This window comes from Phalangium opilio, unplaced genomic scaffold (genome assembly GCF_054372755.1).
Source record: "Phalangium opilio isolate 3A_F unplaced genomic scaffold, DU_Popi_V2 ptg000079l_1, whole genome shotgun sequence".
NCBI lineage: Eukaryota > Metazoa > Arthropoda > Arachnida > Opiliones > Phalangiidae > Phalangium > Phalangium opilio.
Genome location: NW_028324187.1, coordinates 4,972,594 through 4,997,685, shown reverse-complemented (window position 1 = coordinate 4,997,685; position 25,092 = coordinate 4,972,594). Strand labels below are relative to the sequence as shown.

General features: G+C 36.0%; 4 protein-coding genes and 1 long non-coding RNA gene across 7 annotated transcripts; 3 read left to right on the top strand and 2 right to left on the bottom strand.

Moving 5' to 3' along the window:
• The first annotated feature begins 407 nt into the window (after positions 1–407).
• Positions 408–2,983, top strand: LOC149654316 (uncharacterized). 2 transcript variants are annotated; one of them, XM_089845767.1, is made up of 4 exons: positions 408–822; positions 918–1,121; positions 1,231–1,347; positions 1,414–2,983. In XM_089845767.1, exon 4 carries the CDS (start codon positions 2,038–2,040, stop codon positions 2,506–2,508), a length of 471 nt encoding a protein of 156 aa, XP_089701893.1. In that variant the 5' UTR covers positions 408–822; positions 918–1,121; positions 1,231–1,347; positions 1,414–2,037; the 3' UTR covers positions 2,509–2,983. The 2 variants fall into 2 exon arrangements, with proteins under 2 accessions (XP_089701893.1, XP_089701894.1); XM_089845768.1 differs by having other exon boundaries at positions 487–822; positions 1,414–1,869.
• Positions 2,975–4,814, bottom strand: LOC149654315 (uncharacterized). Its single transcript, XM_089845250.1, has 7 exons — positions 4,579–4,814; positions 4,349–4,519; positions 4,100–4,290; positions 3,848–4,009; positions 3,612–3,782; positions 3,261–3,506; positions 2,975–3,192 (listed from the first exon to the last, which is right to left on the bottom strand). The coding sequence occupies exons 1-7, from the start codon at positions 4,812–4,814 to the stop codon at positions 2,975–2,977; spliced, it is 1,395 nt and encodes a 464-aa protein (XP_089701376.1).
• Positions 4,815–5,317: 503 nt separating this feature from the next.
• On the top strand, positions 5,318–7,370 carry Tbp (TATA binding protein). The gene is made up of 7 exons (XM_089845764.1): positions 5,318–5,519; positions 5,782–6,089; positions 6,163–6,299; positions 6,383–6,562; positions 6,635–6,698; positions 6,788–6,891; positions 6,958–7,370. The coding sequence occupies exons 2-7, from the start codon at positions 5,841–5,843 to the stop codon at positions 7,127–7,129; spliced, it is 906 nt and encodes a 301-aa protein (XP_089701890.1). The 5' UTR covers positions 5,318–5,519; positions 5,782–5,840; the 3' UTR covers positions 7,130–7,370.
• Positions 7,371–8,581: 1,211 nt separating this feature from the next.
• On the bottom strand, positions 8,582–13,212 carry LOC149654313 (serine/arginine-rich splicing factor 12-like). Of its 2 annotated transcripts, none has more exons than XM_089845765.1 (6): positions 13,083–13,212; positions 12,809–12,974; positions 12,161–12,265; positions 9,603–9,706; positions 9,037–9,184; positions 8,582–8,949 (listed from the first exon to the last, which is right to left on the bottom strand). In XM_089845765.1, the coding sequence occupies exons 2-6, from the start codon at positions 12,871–12,873 to the stop codon at positions 8,694–8,696; spliced, it is 678 nt and encodes a 225-aa protein (XP_089701891.1). In that variant the 5' UTR covers positions 12,874–12,974; positions 13,083–13,212; the 3' UTR covers positions 8,582–8,693. The 2 variants fall into 2 exon arrangements, with proteins under 2 accessions (XP_089701891.1, XP_089701892.1); XM_089845766.1 differs by having other exon boundaries at positions 8,582–8,916.
• A 2,266-nt stretch (positions 13,213–15,478) lies between these two features.
• LOC149654312 (uncharacterized) lies at positions 15,479–23,115 on the top strand. Its single transcript, XR_016370433.1, has 3 exons — positions 15,479–15,780; positions 21,590–22,325; positions 22,413–23,115. It is a non-coding gene; the product is annotated as an uncharacterized LOC149654312 (long non-coding RNA).
• Positions 23,116–25,092: the final 1,977 nt, after the last annotated feature.

Genomic DNA, 25,092 nt, shown 5'->3' with positions numbered 1-25,092 from the left:
CCCCATTTCCGTTAAAAAAAAGTTACGACACAGTAGCGCAATAACACACCAACCTTCATTATCTCCATTTTAATAAAAATGCGTCGAGAAATTTTCACTCACTGTTCCGTGTAGCGTTGCCAGACGTACTATAATTATAGTACAATGCGATAATTTTAAGAGTTTTTTCGAAGCGTACTATAGAGTGCTGTCAGTTGAGTCTGCCTTTAACAATGGGCGGCCATGACAGTTACCGTTTTTTTCTTTATGGGAAAACAGCATGGGTGACGTCACACCGGCGCTACTGACAGCACTCTATAATTTTGACGCTGTACTATATAGTACGCTAAATTCGATAATTCGGCTTAGGCGTACGATAATTGTATAATTTCGAATTTAGCGGGAAATTGAACTAATCTGGGCACAAAAGTCTCGCTAGGTGTAGAAAAAGGCGAAATAGGAGAGAGAGTGATACATGTTCATCCCATAGTAATAATACACTTAAGGCCAAAGGCTGGATGTGAGAAACGCTTGGAGACGTTATTTATCTATCTCCCTCCGTACCCTTGTACTGATTTTAGTGTAAATACAAGGTGAATCAGTACAACCGCATTGGTTTTACCGCTATTTTTGAGGCGCTCAGAGCGTACGATAATTTTGGTTGAAAATCGATAATTTTTTGGCTTTGGTACGATAGTTTGGTAATTTTTATCTGGCAACGCTTCCGTGTTTGACTGAAAACAGAGTGACAGACGGTTCAACTTCAGATAAGACTTAAGAGTCACCGAGAAAGCAATGGCGCTGACGTCGTACAAAACGGGGATTTTGTGTATCGCAAATATTGTAAGAAATATTAAGTTTTAATTGGTTTTAAAAAGTCGCTATTCAATTTCAACTACATGAGAAATGTTAAAAAAAGTTAATGAATTATTTTGTAGGTGATTTCTATTATTATTGTTATTGTCTGCGCTATTGGTTCGAGAACAAATTCACTGGACAAAGGTAATTGGCAAGTAGTCATGGTCAGTAGTTCCCTCGTTTTGACCATCGTCGCGTCCATGTCGCTTTTTCTACACGCGGCGATAATAGCGACTCATTTGTGTATGCATATAAGTGAGGCTACAATCCTAAAAACTAACTTCGTGAGTCTAATTTAATTTAAATTAAATCGATTAAAATACATTATAATTGATTATATCGATTGAATACTAAATTAATCACGATCGATTTTATAATCGATTATGTTTACAGTTTTTCATGAATCAAATATTACTGTCCATTATGTTTGGGTTTTCAAGTGCCGCTCTTTTGGCTTTCTGGAATGGTTATATTTCAGATAAATACCGAGATAGTGGCATGGCCGCTGGGGTAGGCTAATTACTAAGTTATTAAACCATATAATTCATCTGTACTGATACCTACATTTTACTCTAGTCTTTTGGAATCATAGCAACCGTCTCGCACGCGCTAACAGCCGTTTTTTCAAAAATCACGCTTTAGTAATAAGTATTAAATATCTTCCAATAAATTGTAAAATTCAACCACAAAACAAGTATTGTCTGAAGTTCGTATATTCGTAATATCTACGTGTGTACTTACCACGTCCATTGAAGACTATATTCGTCGTCACGTGACACAACCAATTCTCGTAAGCACGTGCACATTCGTCACGACATACGTCACGAGATATTTGTTGAAGCACGTGAAATAAATTTTCACCATGTTCCTCCTTACCACGTGTTGTTTTTGTTTATTTTCATTTTACGCCCCGAAATCACGTGCCAGAGTGCCAATAAAACTTGTACTTATCAAAAACTATTGTCACATTTTGACTATGAAACTACTTTATCCTAATAAAAAATATTTGACCTATTAGGTCAAAAATAATAATGTCGAATTATTTTCGTGTAAAAACTTTTTTCATCACGTGTTTCATTGTACTAATATACAATTTTGTGGGAAAATAAAGTGTCATTTGCGTGTAAGTCCTTCCAGGTTCGGTTTTGCAAACGTAAAATTTAAGTTAATTAATCGGAATTAAATATTAATTGCTTTACAATGGCCGGCGTTAGCGTTATGAAACCGCTTTATGGGAAATTACCCGAATATTTCGACAGTGAATTAGAACCGTTTATTAATTACGTTGAAAGATTGCAGGCCTATTTTCGAGTAAACAATATCGAAGACGGGCGTAATCAACGCGCCATTTTAATCACGGTATTGGGTCCTAAGGCCTACTCTGTTCTACGCAACGTTGCGAAACCGCATATTGTCACCGACTTATCCTTTGTTCAAATTGTGGACATTTTGAGGAACCATTACAATCCAAAACCGAGCCATAAGGATTTAGCTAAAAGACTTTTTACCAGGAGGATACGGGCCCCCGAAGAATCGGTGGCCGATTACATCGTGGCCCTACTTGGTCTAACTGAAAATTGGGATTGTGAAAATTTGGATAAGGATATTATTGGCAAGTATTATTATTACTACTGTCTGGGGAATGGTACATTCTTGGGGAAACCCCATTAAAGGTCTTTCCCAACCCCACTGTATGTAGTATCTGTACTCTTAATCGGAAACCCCACCCCTGCAGCGCCCAGACCATAATATATATAGTTAAGTAGTTCTTAGTTTTATGCGCAATCGCAGATCAACTGATGCTCGGAATTGACGATGAAGTTATGTACAACACCCTTGCCGATTTGCCAATAGACGCCACACTTGATGACGCGGTTAAATCTTTGCAAACCATAGAAATCTTAAGAAAAGTTAGCCCCGAACCACTCACCAAATCACGCGCAAGTAGTTTTCGGGAATCGAAACTATTCAAAACCATGGGGCGAACATCTAAAAAATAAGTAAAATACTTGAATTACACCCAAGTTGCTGTTAAAAGCGGAATGTAACATAATTTTCAAATGAAACTTATTTCTATGTTATACTAAATTAAGATTTAATGTTAAATTAATTATAATAAACTTTAAAATATTTATATTTATGATAAGGCGCATTTATCTTTGTTATTGTAATTGGGTAGTGCCGGTAACATGGAAGGTGCCGGTTCGACGTATTCACCATCGATGTATATTTTAAAGGCGGTGACCCAACGATACTCGGTGCAAGGTTGACATTTATTTTCGTGTACCAATGTTTCGTAGTCGCTGTGGGTGCTGCTTCGAATGTTAACCGTTTCGCTGGCAATTACTTTGCATCCTGTTGTTGTTCAGTTAAATGTAACTGCGACTAAATGGATTCCTTTAATTACTAATTATTGAACTTACCGGTGGCTTTTATCCAAGCTTCCATTCTTTCTCTGGTTTTTTCAATCGATTCGACGCTTAGTTTGAGGGAACTTTCGGAATGCGGTAAAACTACTGGAAGAAACGTTTTGCAAGTTACAACCCGCGATCGGTGAAGGTTGGCATATTCGGGACTGTTCTTAACGTAGATTGCTCGTAAGAATCTGGCGTGTTCCATTCGTTTCGGATCCTCTTTGTTCGCCAAGATTGACGTATCGGTCCGTTTTCCTTCAGTGAAATACATAGATATATGCAGATGCTTAATGTATGTTTTTGTAACGTCGGGGGAGACTTAAGATTCACTTTCAAAGAAGTCTACGCAACCTTCCTTACCATCTTTTATCGCAATTTCTAGCGTTTGAATATTTAGGAATCGATAACCGTCTTCGTTTTCGTGTTCGTCTTTCAACGTTTTGAAAGCCCGTGTCACTAATTCCGACACCGATTCGCGTTTGTCTTTACCAAATAGTTTAATAATTGACAGTGGGAAAAAATCCATCGCGCCTGTTTAAGTGAAAATTAATAGGTTTATTAGGTATAGGTTGTTTTTTAATTTTAATTAGATTTACCTAGTATTTCTTTGCGCGGTTCACCTTTCTCGTAAAATATCCTGATGACGCATATAAATTGGTAGTCGTACAAAGGTTCGTCTTGCCATAGTAGGTTGTCGCAATCGAATGTGTGGATATTTTGAACGTTCATTTTTAAAGTTTGAGTTGAAATTATTCGTCCTGGAAACCAAAAATGTCGGATTGAATTTGATTCGCAAAATGACTGGCAACACTTGGTCCGAACACCACCTTTTGTAATTTAATTTATACCTCTAATTGGATCCTCTTCTTGTGTAGTTCTAAAATTTGCAAATGTCTCTTTTAAAGTCTGCATTCTGACTTTGGGTGTCGCGTGCCGTTCGTGAGTTCTTGAAGACGTCCTGGTTACTGTCTTTGGTATTATATTGACATAGTCAATGACCTGTGGTTGACCAGACTCTACCCTGGGTGTTATCCATAACCTATACACGCAAGTAAAAATTAATTGAACAGTTAGTACTAATTATTGACACACCTTACCTTAAACCGTAAAAGAACGCGTTTAATTTTCTGGATTGTTCGTAATAAATTAATTTGTCGTGTGTGGCGTTTAATGTTGACGCGTCAATCCATTGTTTGAAACTCTCGCATGACACAACTTCCCAACAGGGAACAGTTAAAAGCCAGTTATTTGCTCTGTTAACCAAATCTCTGTAACGAGTTATATTGATTAAAGCTTTGCTACAAAGTCCACTTGACCCCAACAATACCTAAATTTTTCAACGTGACTCGATCGTTGATTAACTAATGGTAGAAAATCAACAAAGGTTAATGTGTCACAAGTGGGTACTTGCGGTAAGGAGTTAGTCGATATTTCTCTTCGAAATAATTGTTCGTAAGTGGCTTCATTTATGGGTGTCATTGAGACTTCTGGACTTGATGGTCCGGCACTATACCCATCGTGCGTATGAACGTCTATTTCGGAATAGGGTGGGGGAGCCTCCATATTTAATTTTATGGTCTTTTGTTATAAGTGAAGTAAAAGTTTCTTCGTTGCTAGTGCATTGTTGGCTAAGATATTTTTCGTTTCTATACTGTGTTGATGTAGGATTAGGTTCGTTCTAACATTATGTATTTTTGCTTATCTTATCTTATCAAGGAGTACTTATTAGATTGATTAATTTATTAGAATTATTTCTATCCTTAGTGAAATGTTATTTCATTTTAGATTGTAGAGGTTTTTATAAAGGGATAGTACTGGATTTATTTTGTATCCCAAAATAATAATCTTCATAGAAGATTCAGCAAAATCAAATGTATATCGGCAACATAAAAATTGTAAGCCTGTTTACAATTGTTTGAACGGGCGCGGGCAGCTTGCGTCGACGAGCGCATGATCGAGTGCTCTATGATATAGGTTTTAGTCCCGACAAGGAGGAGGAAGCCAAGGAGTAGTAGCTAGGCCACCGTTCCTAAATAAAATAAATTTAAGCTAGTGTCGTCTGCTACGATACGTCCGGCGTTGCTGCTGTGTGCGGAGCGGAGTGCAGACTGTGCAGTGTGCTCTACAAACTTCTAGTTCATAAGTTCATGCAATTTTCGTGAAATTAGTTATTTTTCAGAGTATAAGTTCTAAGTTTTTTTGAAATGATGTTCCCGTAAATAAGTAAAGGAGCCCAAAAATTGGTTCAAGCTTTCAAGTTTAAGAAGGGTAAGTGTTTCACTCACAAAATGCACTGTATTCATTAAATCATAATTACGCTCAAGTTATTTAATTGGTAATATTCGTAACTTGTTTGATGCTTACGAGTTTTTTATAAACGCCTGTATTTATTAAAAAATAACTAATAAAACCAAAGAAAAATCCACATCTTAGGCGTTTTGAAACTGAAAGTTTCTACTCCTTTCACAGCTATGCCATTTATGAACCCCATATATATATTTATCGATGTAATTGTTTCACATAAATTTAGGAAAACTGTGTCATCATTAATTTTGTTCGTGACAAATTGATAAATAACTAAAAGCTATCATGGAGATCAATAGCCCTTCCTCATTTGGCATCAATTTGGGAACTCCATTGTCAGTCAGTCAACCTGATCCATTTGAGGCTGAGCACATTCAACAACTTCAGAGGTCTATGATTCCATCTCCTTTGCCGCCTCCTCCTCAACAACCCGAGACCCCCCAACCACAAACTAGAAATGCCAGTGTCATACAACCTCACACACCATCTGCGGGTGGTCAAACTCCCCAGAGTCTTATGCAGCCACAAACTCCAGTAAGACTTCCTTCGAGAGGGGGCAATGGGCATTAGTTTTCAGTTTTTGATTAGTTTTGTCGCATTATTGCAGCTTTCTTCCGGTGGTGTCCACCAACCTTCCCCCAAGGACACAATTAGCCAATATCCAGCCACTCCAGGACCACCTATGACTCCCATGAACCCAACGACACCGTCTTCGGCAGATCCAGGAATAGTTCCACAATTACAGTAAGTTAGGGTTTCTTTTTGGCCATATCCTGGAATAGGCCACAGTTTTCAAGGTTAAGGGGGTGAAATTTCTGTCATTTCAGGAACATTGTTTCAACTGTAAATTTAGGCTGCAAATTAGACCTTAAAAAAATTGCTCTGCAAGCGCGAAATGCTGAATATAACCCAAAACGTTTTGCAGCTGTTATTATGAGGATAAGAGAACCCAGGACAACAGCCTTAATCTTTAGCTCTGGTAAAATGGTTTGCACGGGAGCTAAAAGGTATATTTTGATTGGCTTATTTGTAACGGTAACGTAACATTACATTTTTCAACAAATGGTTTTCAATTTAAGTGAGGAACAAAGCAGATTAGCAGCGCGAAAATATGCTAGAATAGTACAAAAACTTGGATTTCAAGTAATTATTTTATCATTGCACAGTTTGACAATGATTTTACAAAGTGCAATTGCAATTGCTGATTTTATACCCCTTCTTTATTCTTGTAGGCGAAATTTTTAGACTTTAAAATTCAAAATATGGTTGGAAGTTGTGATGTAAAATTCCCAATTAGATTGGAAGGTTTAGTTCTCACCCATAGTCAGTTTTCCAGGTACTTAAAAAAGACTTCAATGTTAAGTAAACGAGACAAGACAATCCTAATAACGTTAATTTTCAGCTATGAACCTGAACTTTTTCCTGGTCTCATTTATCGAATGGTGAAACCAAGGATTGTTTTACTTATTTTTGTTTCTGGGAAAGTTGTGTTAACGGGTGCAAAGGTCAGAGGTGAAATTTACGAAGCGTTTGAAAGTATCTATCCCATCTTAAAAGGATTTAGAAAACAGTAAAAAAGTACTTGTATGGGCCGGGGCCTCATCATTCCTTTCAGAAAAAATACAAACAATTCATTGATTTGAATGACGACACGACATCATATTGTAAATATTAATATTTTTACATGGAGAAAAACTGTATATAATTCTCATTCACCTTAACTCCTATTCATTTCATGGGTTAACTTTAGTTATTCTCTCATATTAGTACTGTACTAATGATAATAGTTGAATAAATACCTTTGACAACTACTAATATTAATCAAATCTCAACACCTATCATGCTGACTAATCTTCTACGTACTAATTCCTTCTTCAAAGAAAGAATCTTGTGGCATTTTTTTTTTTAAGTAAAACACTTATGGTGTGACAAATTTGGTTTAGCAAAAGTGTAATATGGCCGGGGCCGTCTTGTTTTCCGCGAGCCTGTGGACCGTCACTCAGCAGTAGTTATAATTGGCCACAAATATGGCGGCCTCTTTAGTTGCTACGCGGTAAATCGTTTGAATTTACGACCAGCCGCTTGGCTTTGGCAGTGGGCGGCCATGTTTGGTACCGCCTTGGTTCTATAGAGTGCTGTCAGAAGGGCCGGTGTGACGTCACCCATGCTGTTTTCCCATAAAGAAAAAACGGTAACTGTCATGGCCGCCCATTGCTAAAGGCAGACTCGTGACGTTTAACCTTGGATCTGACGTCACAACTGACAGCACTCTATGGGAAAATAGCATGGGTGACGTCACACTAAGGCTTCTGTGCAACAGAGCTGAAGTTGTTGAACCGGATTTTACTTAATTTTTAAAACTAATAGTTTTAAAAATTAATTAAAAAGTGTGTTAATCATTTTACCATTGGTCTTTCGCGTTTTGTACCAATAGAAATTGAAGCAATTGGTTGCAATACAACTTTATCATTTACCTTTAAATTTTTGTCAGAGGTTTTCCCTTAACATCTGTATGATACTATGCGTGGGAAAAATTTACTTACGCAACGCAGCTGTTGTATTTAATCGTATCAAACACGGAATTACATAGGTCTATATTATAAAAATTACACTTCCGGAGTGTGTACTATTTATATTCGCTTAAAGCTATCATGATATTTTGTAGAAAATTTCTTAAAGTTTACTTTTTGGCATCTTTTATCATTGAAATCGGCAACAGTAAGAACATTTTACCATTTAGCCGCCTATTTCTCATCTGCCATAGACGTGTGATTAATTAATTCACAATAAACTTATAATTTAGGCAATGCGACTAAAAATTGCAAATGTCCTTCTATAAACGAGACTGAGAAGAACAATTGCGATTGCATAATTGTCCCCAATGATGAAAATTACACTTGTACTGCAAGTGGCTGCCCAAATGGTCAAATATGTTGCGAGATGGCGTGTTGTATTGGTCAAAGTTCATGCCATACCTGTTCAAATACCTATTGAACCTCTTATTATTATTTAAAACAAAGAATTCATTTATTTATTTATCCAAAATGAATCTTAAGATTTTATTGAATAAAACCAGAACCCAAGGTACAAGTCAATGAATGTTACAACAAGTTAAAAATTGGAGCTATGAATATATCTTTATTCGTCTTCATCACGCATTCTTCCATCAAGATCATCTCTAGGAGAATCTTGACGATCCGATTGCGGAGACTGATTGTGATTTTGACGCGTTCCTTTGGATTCTCGATCGCGACTATGTCTGATACGCGACGAAGGACTGTGAGATGGTGAACGAGATCCGCTTCTAGATCTCCTAGGGCTCGGTGATCTTCTCCTATCCCTAGGAGTTCTTGAACGGGACCTTGAACGACTGTATGAGTAACGGCCTCTTCGCCTACAACATTTATATTTAAACATTCGGAACTTAAAAGCCTGGCTCATTTAGCATTTTAAGCTCTGAATTGTTCAAAGAACTCTTTACCTTTTGTAGCCTGGACTACGATCCCTGTAATAAGGTGATCTCGATCTCCTTCGACTGCCACTGCCTCTATGATCATGATGACGTCCGCTATGATGTGGAGACCTGGCTCTGCGACTAGGCCTTTCCTTGGTACGCATATCTCCTGGAGCTATGAATTATATGAGACATTCTTTATGCTAAACATATCTTCAATGGGCCATTAGTGTTTTTAACTTTGACAAAGGGCATCTTAGGTTACGAACTTTAAAGGGACTATAAAGAAGGCATAGGCGGGTGGGTAAAAATTATTTGAAATACGTCAGAGGCACGTGACCGAGGAGAGGCGTGGGTAGTTCAAAGAAGCTTAGTTCGTTTTATTTCGAAAACTACCACTTCATGGAATTGGCGCTGCAATCTGGCGAAAAACAAGGAGTCAGGACTAGATGTCCAATTCCACTCTATGAGGAGCCTTTGTATCTTGGTATCACGTGATGTCTGTGACGTATTTCAAATAATTTTTACCCACCCCGCCGATGCCTTCTTTGCACTCCCTTTAAGCAGATAAACAAAAAAACGCCATAACATACTTTTTCTGTCACCTTGGGCAAACTCGATTTCCAATTCACGTCCGAAGAATCGAGTACGATCGAGGGACATCATAGCATCCTCGGCGTCTCTTACGTCTTCAAATGTGATTACATTATCTAGTTAAGGTTTTTACTATACACTCCTTTAATTAAAAAGGAGCTTCTGCGAATTATGGACACAAAACGTTCTCTTAAGCTAATGTACTATTAATAGACTACCACTTTCGAAAGTCTTCGAGTAAATCCAACTAAGTTCATAATGTACCGAAGTTATATCTACAATCGCTAAGAGATCCACTATTGACAACGAATTAAAGTAAGTCTACCGTAATTACTATAGAAGGCCTAAGTCTCTTTCGTAATTAACAAAATGAAATGATTACACGCTTAGACATACACACATATGAAGTATACCTGCGATACGTCTGTATGTTAGCTTGTCTTTAAATCGCTTGCCTGGCTTGCTTGTTCAGAAAGTAGAGACAAGGCAAAGGCGCATTCTTTAAATCAACCCATTTTAAGTAAGAAACTTGGCGCTTGAATGAACACCTTGATCTTTAAATACAAGTACTGTTCTCTTTATCCAACTGACTCTTTAATCCGTTAGTAAAAGCTTGCTTGACAAAGACTTTACAGTCCATTTTACTCGTGAGAGAGACAGACACCCTTGTAAAACCTTGTTTGACCTCTAACGGAACAAACCAAGTAATTACATTAGAAAAGATATTTTAATATACACCTTTCTATATTCGGCTTGCTTAACCAGACACAATTTTGCTACTAATTTTAATATATGTCCATAATCAATCAACTCTAAAACTTCATCAACGTATTGCGCTTTTTTTCAACAACATTAACTTCGCAATCTACAATGTAGTTAGAACAACATTAACTTCGCAATCTACAATGTAGTTCGAACGACATTAACTTCGCAATCTACATTGTAGTTCGAACGACATTAACTTCGCAATCTACAATGTAGTTCGAACGACATTAACTTCGCAATCTACAATGTAGTTCGAACGACATTAACTTCGCAATATACAATGTAGTTCGAACAAAATTAACTTCGCAATCTACAATGTAGTTCGAACAACATTAACTTCGCAATCTACAATGTAGTTCGAATGAAATTAACTTCGCAATATACAATGTAGTTCGAACAACATTAGCTTCGGAATCTACAATGTAGTTCGAACAACATTAGCTTCGCAATCTACAATGTAGTTCGAACAACATTAGCTTCGCAATAAACAATGTAGTTCGAACAAAATTAACTTCGCAATCTACAATGTAGTTCAAACAACATTAACTTCGCAATATACAACGCATTGTCTTTTTTCCAACAACATAATAGCAGAAGTATATAATACTTCTCTTCGAGAGAAGTATACCACAAAGCGGGGTAAGTGTAACGTCATTCTTCCCAACATCGGACCATTCGGAGCAAGGTTACTAAAACGAATCACATACTCGATAAATAGTTCCCTCATCATTACTCTATTAGCGTTGAAATATTTGGCAAGACGCGCTTGTGCATTTTTGTCCCACCCCAAGACTAGGTTTGCGGGTTGATTGCTGGGGATTTAGTGCCAAACAATTATAGAATTCACCTTACGGTGCGATGCCCATTTGTAGTTTGATGAGCGGGAAAGCAAACAAAAAGGGTGAGCCTGAGAAGAATGACGTTACATAACTTAAGTATGAAGAGGATACCGAGTGGCATCCTTCTTCTATTATCCCCTTCTGGTAATAGTAAGAAGTAACCCAAGGCCGCTCGACTGGTTGTGTTTAAAAACAATTTAACTGAGACTTTTAAATAATTTAATTAAATTAAATTAAAAATCAATAGAAAATTGTTATCTGGCCAATTCCTTTTGCCATTTTAAAGTAAAACTCTCTGAAGCTTTTAAAGCTGTAATCCAAGAGGAAGGATTCTAATAGAACTGAAAACATTGCACCAAATTCACAATTGGATGGCAGTGCCAGGGTTTGTACGAATTTTTATCCCTGACTTTTAAAACCAGCTTATCCCTGACCAAATTTTCCCAATATCCCTGATCATTTCAAGGTGTTTACCAGAGTCCACTTAATAATAATTACACCTGGCCCACATTTAGCATTGTTCGATGTTTGATATACCAAACAAATTCCCTGACCTATCCCTGACGTTTTAGGACAAAAAAGCACTTCCCATTTCCCAAATCCCTGACCTATCCCTGACGTTTTAGGACAAAAAAGCATTTCCCAAATCCCAAATCCCTGACCTATCCAGGTTCTCTACGAACCCTGTGTGCTGATGTTAAAGTTCTCGCTAAACAAAGTTTGAAAAATTGGAACGATGACCGTGTTCGCTGTGTGGCAAAGTTAACCCTTTTTGGGTCTAGCAATTTCAATTGATATACATTTTATTATAAGGATTTTTCCCTAGGATCTTCTGTATAGTAGTATATGCATTATGCACGGTTTCCGAAGTAATTGTAATAGAATGACTGCCCCCCCCCCCCCCCCAATTTAATAAATAATGAACAAAATTTGGAGTTCAAAAGAAAGGATATTGTATATAAGAAAACCCTCGAGGTCTACGAGTGTAGTAGTCCACAGGGATATACACGTCGGTAATAGGGCCATATTTACCGAATAAACTGCGCAATTCCTCAGGTCTTAAAAAATAAATTTAACACAAAGTTCATTAGGCAATATAACTTCCTTCTATGCGCTAATTATTACTTGTGTAGATTATTGTAATGATTGTTACTTCGTTAATTTAATTAATCATTCTGGAGTCCAATATATAAGGTTGTATGACGTTTAAGTTAGGTTTCAAAGGCATGACTTTAATTAAGTTAAGGAATTTAAATTAATTAATTTCACATTAATTTAGAAATTCCATAGCTTGTGCCTTATAAAGCACACCTTTGAAAGCCACTCTTAATTTTTAATGAAGAAGTGTTGAACAATGACCAAATTAAAGGGCAGATCAAAAAAATACGACAAAAACAAGTTGGGCAAGAACTCTCTCTCACAAATGACGTAGGAAAGAGCATACTGAAAGCGCTCTATAGCCCTATCCTATCCTTTAAACACCAATGCTTAAAATTGCTTTGATAATTATTTTCATTGTTTTGTAAGTACTAAGAAATTAAACTATAATTTGGTCATGTTCAAAATCTTTATATATGTATTATAAATGATTAAATAAGTACCTAGTTCCATCGGGCACATTGCGCACAAACAAAGAAGTATTAGGCGGTCTAGAGTATCTTGACATTAGTAGGCTTTACAGGACCTTCGCTCTAGGGCCTAAATGAATGAAAAATCGAGCCCCAGTTGTCGACTCGTGCTTGTTCAAGTTTGTTGATGATGTGATACCTAAAATTACCACGATTAGAAAACAAATATAAAAATAAATAACCTGCTTTTATAATTAATCTATTAAATGAATGTACTTAATTTACTGTACAGTAAATATTTCCTTACCTAGCTCGTATCGTGATGCGTGATGGCTGCCAACCGATTCGGTCTCAAAAGTCTTTAGTGTCTAGTCAAGTTCTCGACAAAACGTGCCGAAAGTCATAGCCCACTCGATCACGCGATGAACGACACAAGCGCTCTATATATTCTTGCGTGTTTTATAGCATGTTTTTTGTTTCAAATATTATATTATTATTATTATTATTATTATTATTATTATTATTATTATTATTATTATTATTATTATTATTATTATTATTATTATTATTATTATTATTATTATTATTATTATTATTATTATTATTATTATTATTATTATTATTATTATTATTATTATTATTATTATTATTATTATTATTATTATTATTATTATTATTATTATTATTATTATTTAATTTATCACTTTCAACTGGCATTTTCCCTTCCCTTTGGAAGCAGGCTGTTGTGGTACCCGTATTTAAATCTGGTGCCGCTTGTGACTCCAAGAATTACCGCCCGATCTCATTATTGTGTGCTCTAGCTAAGGTTTTTGATAAGGTGATGCATACCCACGTCCAGCGTTGGTTTACCATGTTCCCAAATGATTGCCAGCATGGTTTTGTCCCTAGCAAATGCGTGGACACAAATCACGCTGCTTTCATGAACCTCGTCGCCCCTGTGGTTGAGACTCGCGGTCAAGTCGACGTGATTTACTTAGACCTTGCCAAAGCGTTTGACAGAGTTCCTCATAGATTCTTACGAGATAAGTTATTTATTCTTGGCATTAACGGTGTTCTTCTGGATTGGATTTGTAATTATTTGCACAGTCGTACAAACGTAATCAAGTGCAATGGTTCGTTGTCTTCGGTAACATATCCAGTCAATTGTGGAGTCCCACAGGGTTCGTCCCTGGGGCCTCTACTTTTTAATATATATTTATATGATCTTCAATTCAAAGTTATTCACTCCAACCTGCTTCAGTTTGCAGATGATAACAAAATTTTTAAAGTAGTCGATTCAGACCACGATAGATTGCTTTTGCAAAGGGATCTCGACGCTGTGGCCCAATGGTGTAAACTTAATAATATACCGATAAATCCTTTAAAATCAGTTCATGTTACCTACACTCGACGCATAAGTAAAGCCATTCTCACTAGTTACATTATTGATAATTCTGTTATACCTATCAAAGATAAGACCAAAGATCTTGGTGTTGTCTTTGATTCAAATCTCCTTTTCTCTGATCATGTTCACGGATGTGTCAATAGATGTAGGCGCACTCTAGGTGTAGCCCTAAAACTTACCCGGAAACTTGGCTCACTTGTACATTTCCGACTATTGTACCTTAGCCTTGTACGATCTCGTGCCGTATTTGGATGGGTTGCTTGGGGTGGCGTTAGTGCCTACCTCTTTGATAAGATTGAACGTATTCAGAGAAAATTTGTTGAATATTGCCACACGTATTTCATACCCAAAGCTCGCTATGACTATTTATTTTTACTAGATATTCTAGCCCTTCCAACTTTGCGCTGTCTCTTAGATCTTTATGAAATCAAATTTGTATATAAACTCCTCCATAACTTTGTTTACTTACCAGCCCTTTTAGAAAAATTAAAATTTCGGGTCTATCGGACATCGCGAAACCGCTCCACCTTTTATTTACCGAAAATTAGCTTAAACCCATTAATTCGAATGCAAAGCACGTGTAACAAATTTACTGAACATTTTGATCTTTTTTCTATTAAATTTTGTGAACTTAAATTTGAATTGTTTAATCTTTAAATGTTATCTCAACTTGCTGTAATTAGCTTCTCTTTCTTAAAATTTTCATGGTTTTTCTATTAATTTTGTGTATTTCACTTTGAATTGTTAATATTTATGTTTTCTCAATTTACTGGTAATAGTTCCTCATTCAGTCACTCTGTAAATTTTGTAAATATTCCATTTATTATTGTTACCTGACATTTTTTTTTGGTTTTTTAATTTGTTCCTTAACTTGCTGTAAATAGTTTCTAAAATATGTATATACCCCTTCCCTGTGTATAATCCCGTGAATCCCCCGTGATTCTTTTTATGCACATTAAACTTCTATTCTATTCTATTCTATTCTATTATTATTATTATTATTATTATCGACTAAAATACAATGAAATACTATTCCTTTATAAAAGTAACTTTAACAATTTTTTTGCGGTGTGGCTTACTAGTACGCTACCAACTGCGCTACGTCTTCTGCTGAATAAACTGAGTTATTAATTGAACCAGGAGTTCATAATAACGGGGAAGTACGAAACTGGTTAAAAAGCCCGTAAAAACATAAGTTTATGGAACATACCTTATAAACTTATGGTAACAACAAAGTTTCACCGTAAAGCTCAGCGGATTTATACACCGCTTAACTCCCAAAGAAATAGTTAGCCCATTTTTTAGCGCCCACGCGCATTAACTTCCACACTTCCGCTTTAGCACTATTTTTATCTTGTGATTTTGGGAGCGAAAATAGCTCGCGTCTGTGTCTGATTCTAGTTTTCTACAAAACATTTAAACAATCGTCATTAATGTTTTGTTGTGATATGTGTGAGTGCGAATTCCGTGGTTAAATTAAAATTTATTCCCAGTATCTTTAATATAAGAATTCCATCGTGTTTCTACGTCCACCATAGTCGCCATTTTTCTTAACGACGGAGATCCCAGCCAAGTTTTGGAACGAATCTACTGTAAAGTTGTAAGTTCATCAACAGGCTAGTCCTTTCTATGCGCAACGACAAAATCTTGTTGTTCGCGATTTTTACCATTAGTACCATAGATAGTGTTTATTATCTATGTTAGCTCTATGGCCAGTTTCTTACTCCCCCCCCCCCCGAAGGAGGTTATTATGAACTCCTGGTTCCCCCCCCATAGACGTCCACGTTAAAAGCTGACGGCTTTGATTTTCGGCTAAGTTAAACCAACGTTCTCGATTTTTTCCCTAATTGCAAGGAACTAGGCCGAAAACGCTTCCCAAGAAATTCAAAAAATTAAATAGAAAACCAGATATCCCCATAATATTGAAATTCCTTTTTTAATATCTCCGGTTGTAAATAAGAGAGCTTCTTGGACATCGAGAATCTAATAGAGCAAAACCTCCTCTTTAAACCAACGTTCTCGATTTTTTCTCTAATTGGATGGAACTAGGCCGAAAACGCTTCCCAAGAAAATCAAAAAATTAAATAGAAAACCAGATATCCCCATAATATTGAAATTCCTTTTTTAATATCTCCGGTTGTAAATAAGAGAGCTTCTTGGACATTGAGAATCTAATAGAGCAAAACCTCCTCTTTAAACCAACGTTCTCGATTTTTTCCCTAATTGCATGGAACTAGGCCGAAAACGCTTCCCAAGAAAATCAAAAAATTAAATAGAAAACCAGATATCCCCATAATATTGAAATTCCTTTTTTAATATCTCCGGTTGTAAATAAGAGAGCTTCTTGGACATCGAGAATCTAATAGAGCAAAACCTCCTCTTTAAACCAACGTTCTCGATTTTTTCTCTAATTGGATGGAACTAGGCCGAAAACGCTTCCCAAGAAAATCAAAAAATTAAATAGAAAACCAGATATCCCCATAATATTGAAATTCCTTTTTTAATATCTCCGGTTGTAAATAAGAGAGCTTCTTGGACATTGAGAATCTAATAGAGCAAAACCTCCTCTTTAAACCAACGTTCTCGATTTTTTCCCTAATTGGATGGAACTAGGCCGAAAACGCTTCCCAAGAAAATCAAAAAATTAAATAGAAAACCAGATATCCCCATAATATTGAAATTCCTTTTTTAATATCTCCGGTTGTAAATAAGAGAGCTTCTTGGACATCGAGAATCTAATAGAGCAAAACCTCCTCTTTAAACCAACGTTCTCGATTTTTTCCCTAATTGCATGGAACTAGGCCGAAAACGCTTCCCAAGAAAATCAAAAAATTAAATAGAAAACCAGATATCTCCATAATAGTGAAATTCCTTTTTTAATATCTCCGGTTGTAAATAAGAGAGCTTCTTGGACATCGAGAATCTAATAGAGCAAAATGTCCTCTTTAAACCAACGTTCTCGATTTTTTCCCTAATTGCATGGAACTAGGCCGAAAACGCTTCCCAAGAAAATCAAAAAATTAAATAGAAAACCAGATATCCCCATAATATTGAAATTCCTTTTTTAATATCTCCGGTTGTAAATAAGAGAGCTTCTTGGACATCGAGAATCTAATAGAGCAAAACCTCCTCTTTAAACCAACGTTCTCGATTTTTTCTCTAATTGGATGGAACTAGGCCGAAAACGCTTCCCAAGAAAATCAAAAAATTAAATAGAAAACCAGATATCCCCATAATATTGAAATTCCTTTTTTAATATCTCCGGTTGTAAATAAGAGAGCTTCTTGGACATCGAGAATCTAATAGAGCAAAATGTCCTCTTTAAACCAACGTTCTCGATTTTTTCCCTAATTGCAAGGAACTAGGCCGAAAACGCTTCCCAAGAAAATCAAAAAATTAAATAGAAAACCAGATATCCCCATAATATTGAAATTCCTTTTTTAATATCTCCGGTTGTAAATAAGAGAGCTTCTTGGACATCGAGAATCTAATAGAGCAAAACCTCCTCTTTAAACCAACGTTCTCGATTTTGTCCCTAATTGCATGGAACTAGGCCGAAAACGCTTCCCAAGAAAATAAAAAAATTAAATAGAAAACCAGATATCTCCATAATAGTGAAATTCCTTTTTTAATATCTCCGGTTGTAAATAAGAGAGCTTCTTGGACATTGAGAATCTAATAGAGCAAAATGTCCTCTTTAAACCAACGTTCTCGATTTTTTCCCTAATTGCAAGGAACTAGGCCGAAAACGCTTCCCAAGAAAATCAAAAAATTAAATAGAAAACCAGATATCCCCATAATATTGAATTCCTTTTTTAATATCTCCGGTTGTAAATAAGAGAGCTTCTTGGACATCGAGAATCTAATAGAGCAAAATGTCCTCTTTAAACCAGCTCACTGGTTTTAATTTTTTTACCAAAAAACTACACGATATAATCTTTTGAAACTTTGCACAAAAATCGCAAACCTTATTTTATACATCCAATTAAAATTTCAAGAGATTTGAGCCAGTATTTTTGACTTAACATTTTATGTGAAAATCAATTGGGAAACACTGGGTTAGACATTTGGAGGGACTTTTCTTAATGGGTACACTTGGGGGTGGTTACTTCGCGAATCTCGACATAAAATGTTTTGTACTTCTAAGAAAGGGGCAACACAGTTAATATTACACTACTTACAAGGCGCCCGGAAATCTGCCGGCATTGACAACCGAATATTAATAACAAAGGGATACTGAACTGGTCAAGTTGTAACGCTTTACCAAAATGTTATTTTCTTAAAACATCAATTAATGATAACCGAGTTTTTAGTCATAATGTCGCTTTTTAGGCATCCAATTAAGCTTTTATGTATTCAAGCCAAACATTATACTTATCTGTAGATAAAAGAAAACGTGTAAAATAATATTTGACTAGATATAATAGTAGTAGTTTACCGAAATACACTGCCAAAGGGGATAAGTTAGGTTAGATTAGATTGTGTAAGGTTTGGATAGGTCAATAGACAGTTTTCACACATGGAGGATTCATACCATTTACACCAGGAGGCCGGGCTACCTGGAGGACAGAAATCCGTCTGCTTTTTGTCCTCCAGGTAGAGCGGTCTCCTGGTGTAAATGGTATGAATTATACATGTGTGAAAACCATCTATAGGTTAAAACAGTCTACTGACAGGTTCATTTTCCCTTAAATAACTCATTATGGAGGCCCTGTATATTATACTACACTTGAAGTTACACGAAAATTGTCACAAATATATTGAAAAAATGTCTACACTTTTCATTCTTGGAAAAACGCGATGTTAGACAAATTAACATACTAATTAATAAGAGGTACAATCTATTTGTAGGAAAGAAATAAGCTTCACTTTTCTTTGAACGTTTTTCATAGCTATTTCCCACAAGGGGGAGTGTCAGGATTTAAGCTTCATTCTTCGTAATCATCAAGAGGCTATGAGAATGTGAAACCATTTTTCCCACAGCTTTACCTGGAATACAACGAGTAAAAAGGGTGCGCCATTTAAATATACCTTATTCCGCCGCACCGGAATAAAATAAAAGTTAAATCCCATTTGAAGGTGCTTGAAAAACGTTAATGTATACACAATATATTAAACCGAAACTATATTATAATTCAGCGGACATGTCCCTATAGTTTCAGACATTAATAATTAGTTACAGCATAAGTTTATAAGATATGTTACTTCCATAAGTATGACACTTCCTATACTTCTTAATGCTAGAGACTTACAGCTCGAGATAACTAGTTCGAGGGAGAACGACAAGCCAGAATTGAAGTCCTACACTCGGGTAATTTTTCAGGACTTCCATCTTCATATTTAGTCTGCATTACTAAGCCTTTGATAGCGCCCAACTCACCAGGAGTCGCTTTACCTTGAATCTATGACCTACGCCACTTCATTCATGACAAGGTCCAGTTTGTAACCAATGACAAACTTATGGAACATATCTTATGAACTTATGGTTACAGGCTATTATATCGCTCTGACGCGGTGAAGTCTTTACTGGAAGAGTTTAGTTACTTCTACTTGATTTACTTTTGGTTTTAGATAATTGCCTGTTTTAATTCATTGAGAGGGGCAATTTTTCATTCCGGTAGACGCCATAATAATGGTATTTTAGTCGTAACAGCAATTAATTCGATTGCATGACGGAAATCAAAATATGGAATTGAATAAAAGCCAAGTTGTTTCGTATTACCATAAGTTATTAATGGTATTTGAATCAACTAGAAGTGTAAGATTGTTTTGGCTAGCATTCTTGGCCCTAATTTTCCAAGACCATTATTGATAAAAACTATAATGTTTGTGAACCATGCAGCTATATATAATAACATTTCTAAAGAATCGTTTAAAATTTATACGAGTTAAGCGTGAGGAGCAAAGACTTACACGTATTTACAGAAAACGACTCATTGGACTGGAATTTTGAAGCTAAATAACCATTCTTCCAAGCACCCTGTTTTTTGCATTATAACGTAGATCCTCGCTCTACATAGCCTATACAGTCTGTCAGATAATTGTGGACCAATGATTTTCATATGGTTGAAACAGTGTTTTGTATTAAATAACGCTTCCCAAAAGGAGTATTATGGGGTTTCATATCGAACCCCCTTCACTTCACTTCATCGTCACGAATTTTTCAAGATGAAGACAGTAGCTATTTTACTAAAATCGTGACAGATCGTCAGCTCACGAAATAAACCCAACATTACAAAGGGAGATTTGAATTTTTTTTCTTTCTCTTCTTGCGCGCCTAGCCCAATCTGACCTTTTAAAGGGACAGTGAACTATACGAGAGAAAGAGATGAAATTTGCATACAAACTTATACATTCAGCAAAGGTTTCCAAGTTAAAAACTGATCATAAAGTTTGAATTAATTCCAGAATTTCTGAAGGCAAAAGCTTGATATTGGACGTTGATTCAAATTAAGTTACCAGTCCTGCACCGAAGTCCTTTTGTTGGAAGCCATATCTAGCGTCTTTGTTGTCCACAAACCCTATCAATGCTAGGTCTTAAGGAAACAAGGGTGGTCCAACACCAGTATCTATTTGACCCCCCCCACTTTTGGATAGTTTTAACGATGTCTGACAGTCCGATGACCCGAAGAAATTCTGAGTTTTCTTTAAAATTATTTTACGCTTAATAATTAATTGCAAATTAAATTTAAACGTTTGACGAGGGTTTTGATACTGTTATTGCGCACGATTTGTTAAATATTGTTCTCTTAGCTACCCCTTTAGATTTTTCAGTAACATTATCCGCTAAGGTATATCACCCAATCTCCAAAAAATAAAAATAACCCTATACTTAATTTCTTTCAGGATATTTATAATATCGGAAACATTTTTACACACAATTCTACAACCAACCATTTGTCTATGGTAGCCCTGGTAGTTGAGATGAGCGTTAGGGGAAACGTTTATCGCTACTTGAAATCGGGGCACTGACCAAATGTCCCGAAAATAACATTAAGAGTTGGGTTTTAAAGGTGACTTCACAAACAATCCTTTCTCGAAGCCAAAATATTTATCGACTACTAGGAAACGTTTTCTCCGATGTTCGTGAAGGCGTCTTAAGCAAGAAGGTTCGTTTGTGAAGAAGCGTTTAGATAATGTGGGTTACTTTCCCATAGAAGCATTTTCTCGAACAACTAAAGGGGGTGGCAATAAACAGTTTTTTATCCAGCCATAAAGTTTTTCTCACTCATTTTCCTTAGCTGCAAAAGATACTAAGGGTCTAGAGATCACGCACGATTTTATATACTTCAGACAATAGGCAAGAGTTATGTAACTAACGCCAATAAAATTCTCCATTTGTTTACTTATATAAAATTGTTTTCTACGTGAACCTTTCGAAGAAAAAAAATATATATATATTTTTGGAGGTTCTACATTTTAATGGAGTGCTGACTGAAATTACTGGGATAAACATGTATAATTTGATGGTTTAGCTCTAAACACAGGAGGATATAAACAATTTTACTAAACAGTAGCCATAACCCTGTGTCAGCGAACTCTGTAGAACAAGATCCAGTATCCCGGAACTTACCTGAAGAAATACTAAAGGTTTGACTATTCCTAACGATGGAACGGAAAACACAATTCACAGTGTTAAACCTTGCTACTTCAAATCAATTCAACCCTTAACCTATACTATAAACCTATCCCTTCTAAAAACTAATAAACGAAAGATTCCCCTTAATTTTCCTCTCTCTTCAAACAAAGACGAACGAATTATTTGGTACAATTACTACACCTATTACCACACCTATTTCAGGCCAGGCCACACTAATAATCTCATCGTAGATGTGACTAAAAAATCAGTTATAAGTTTCCTAAAGTCAGTGTAGAAATTAGACGACATTTCTATTACAGGGTTTCTAAAAAATGAAAAAGCTAGCTACAACCCTCAAAATAAGGCTTTCGTCATTTTCAAAGAAAACTAAACAACTGTCAAACTTAACAACCGTCGACTGCACCAAGAAGCGATACAAAAATATCCCTAATCTACAGAATGCAGACGGTAATATTAGTTTAAACGCAACTAATTCTAGCGGAACAAAGAGGGATTTGGACATACTGTAACAACTTGGATGTGAACAATAAGCACTTGTATTAGAGGTGATGATAGAGTCGGCTTCCGTTTCGCCGATTCGGGAAAAATAGCGCTAGTAAGTACCGATCTGTAACTACCAATTTTATCCCCAGTTGCAATGTCCGCCACTAAAGAAACAATTCCGAAGAAGCTTGGTTCGATCTACATATTCGTGTCAGCGGTGTTGCAAGGAGTACAATAACATAGCAATGATAAGTATGCCTCTTCAATTAATAAAACAAATTTTTAGAACTTCTTTCTAGTAAAATGGAGACTGAAGTTTGACCACCTTATTGTACTTTGATTGGATATGTGGAAAACAAAGACTTTAGATGGGACTTGAACGTTACCAGTCCCTATTTTTTGAAGCTCTGTCTAACATCCGTGGAAGGATCTATTACTATACGAGTTAGCAGTCATCACACTTTGCTTTTGATATGACAAGACTTCTCGTGAAGTCCTAAGATTGTCGCGTGAAAATGTGGTGTTATTGGTGATAAAAAGCTAAGGGCCACCATGCAGTACATATTCTGTTGACTTCTTGGCATGTTACTCTATCATGTATACCTACCCTAAAATAATACATTAGTCTATAACTTTAAAACTATCCCATGCATTCCAAGGTCAAAAAATAATCTCCCTAAAACTATCCCATGCATTCCAAGGTCAATCCATATCAGTAATATTGAGATTAAAAGAAGATAATTCTTATCGTCATAAAACTAATCTAAGCCCTATTTCATATAAATCCCAATAGAGGTCTCTTCAATGCCTATAAAGTTTTAATATCAACTTCTTAACTTTAATATTATATAAAGAGGGGAGGAGAAAGCCTCGCTCGAGGCAATTTTAGTCTAAAGGTAAGATTTTTTTTCGGGCCAGGCAGGAGGACCATTTTAAAAATTTATTTCAGCCAATTTTGATCTTATATTTTTTCCACAGTATAAGCTCTACGGGGTGCGTTATTTAATCCGTAGACATTATCACAGGAGACAAAAAATATATACGTTCCTATAAAGGCCATACGCGAGAAACATTTCTTAAAAGAAATATGACATCATAAATATATTTTCTTTACTTAAAGCAGGGATAGATGTAATTTTAGAAGCAGGAATTGGAGAACAGAGTAATCTGGGCGCGCGTCAAAGCCCCGGACCCCGAGCCGGACCCCTTCCACGGGACGGGGGGGGGGTTATGAAAGAAGAGGCGGGTCATAGCGTCTTAAAAGAAATATGACATCATAAATATATTTTCTTTACTTAAAGCAGGGATAGATGTAATTTTAGAAGCAGGAATGGAGAACAGAGTAATCTGGGCGCGCGTCAAAGCCCCGGTTCCCCTTCCACGGGACCGGGGGGGGGTTATGAAAGAAGAGGCGGGTAAAAAGGAATTACGTATTTTTCACCGTCCCCGTCAGCAACGTCATCAAAACGTATTGGTTTAAGTGAGCCAATAAGATAATTTAAAATTTTCGTTACGTGTTGGAGGGAGGGGCTCTATACTGGGTGGGCTATGAGTAGAACTGAAGTAAATACTACCGTTCTCCATTCCTGCTTCTAAAATTACATCTATCCCTGCTTAAACACAAAGGCTGAAATAAAATTCAATAAATATTTTATTATCTTATATACAGGTCTTCTGCATATGGTCTTCAATTCGTATTAAGTCAGGTTGTGGATGTAATTTCGGGCGTATAGGTAGGTACAAGGGGAGTGTAACGCTACTGTTCATTTTAACGTCTTTTATCATCTAAGCGGTATATCTTAAAAAAAGACCCCGAGGCATTTTTCTTTAAATTACAATTAAATGTGCACCGCCATATTTACAGTTTTTCAAAAAAAGAAAGAAAGAATGATTTGATGAAAACTATACGTTTATTCCTTCTTGAAGTGTCAGTAGGTATGGAACTATCGTGGAAGAATATAACATTTATTAAGTATCGATTACAAAAGTAGTCCTTGTAGAGAGAAAGTGACATGGATAGTATATAAGCTTTGAAATTATATATGATGTTGGAAATAGTTTTACATATATATGGCATGCACTTTTGGAGATGCTAAATGCTGGAATACGGTTAGTTGGAGGGACAACGATCGACTTTAATGTAGTTTCAAAATGTGTACTTACGCAACGGAAGTGGTTTTCCTTTCTGCCAATCAACAACGTTCATTTATGAAACCAAGTTAAAATTAGCCGAAATTATTTGAAGACATTATTTCCGAAAATTTATCGAGATTTGTAAACTTAACCATTTTTTCAACTCAACGCGGATATAAACATTAACTATTCGAGCAATTGAAGCAGTAATTTACGCAATTTGAGCGCTCGCATTAAATCGTACATGTCAATTTCCATAACATTAAAATCAAATTAATCATGATTATCGCCTTTCGTTATTTGCTTAGATTTTGAAAGCTCCGGACTCTTTTTGATAGTATTTTTTTATATATATAGAAATCCTTTACAACTTTATATTTTTAATAAAAAAATTGTTTCTCATAGAATTTTCAAGGAAAGTTGAATTTCGAAATTCAAATTTGAAAGGATCCCCAAAACCATTTGCTTTCAAAATATTTTGAAGCGAATGTATGGTTACTTCGGGTATTGTTAAAACTGACTTATTGAGATTAGGTTCTAAAGGCGGTTCCACTTCAATTATTTCTAATATAACACACATTTTCCTCCCGCACCTTTTAGACCCCACAACTAGCGAAATTATTAAAGTAGAAATGCAAGGTAATTTTATAATTCGACGAACTATAACGCAATTCTTAAACTTAACATATATATATA

Excerpts from the sequence above, each read along its gene's own strand:
- LOC149654316 (XM_089845767.1), top strand. The coding sequence starts at position 2,038 with ATGGCCGGCGTTAGCGTTATGAAACCGCTTTATGGGAAATTACCCGAA.
- LOC149654315 (XM_089845250.1), bottom strand. The coding sequence starts at position 4,814 with ATGGAGGCTCCCCCACCCTATTCCGAAATAGACGTTCATACGCACGAT. Across the intron at positions 4,520-4,578 it reads AGTCACGTTGAAAAATTTAG|AGATTTGGTTAACAGAGCAA; the intron begins GTATTGTTGGGG and ends AACTCGTTACAG. Across the intron at positions 3,507-3,611 it reads AGAAATTGCGATAAAAGATG|GAAAACGGACCGATACGTCA; the intron begins GTAAGGAAGGTT and ends ATTTCACTGAAG.
- Tbp (XM_089845764.1), top strand. The coding sequence starts at position 5,841 with ATGGAGATCAATAGCCCTTCCTCATTTGGCATCAATTTGGGAACTCCA. Across the intron at positions 6,699-6,787 it reads TACAAAAACTTGGATTTCAA|GCGAAATTTTTAGACTTTAA; the intron begins GTAATTATTTTA and ends TTATTCTTGTAG. Across the intron at positions 6,892-6,957 it reads ACCCATAGTCAGTTTTCCAG|CTATGAACCTGAACTTTTTC; the intron begins GTACTTAAAAAA and ends GTTAATTTTCAG.
- LOC149654313 (XM_089845765.1), bottom strand. The coding sequence starts at position 12,873 with ATGTCAAGATACTCTAGACCGCCTAATACTTCTTTGTTTGTGCGCAAT. Across the intron at positions 9,185-9,602 it reads TGCCCAAGGTGACAGAAAAA|CTCCAGGAGATATGCGTACC; the intron begins GTATGTTATGGC and ends TATAATTCATAG. Across the intron at positions 8,950-9,036 it reads CGTAGTCCAGGCTACAAAAG|GCGAAGAGGCCGTTACTCAT; the intron begins GTAAAGAGTTCT and ends TAAATGTTGTAG.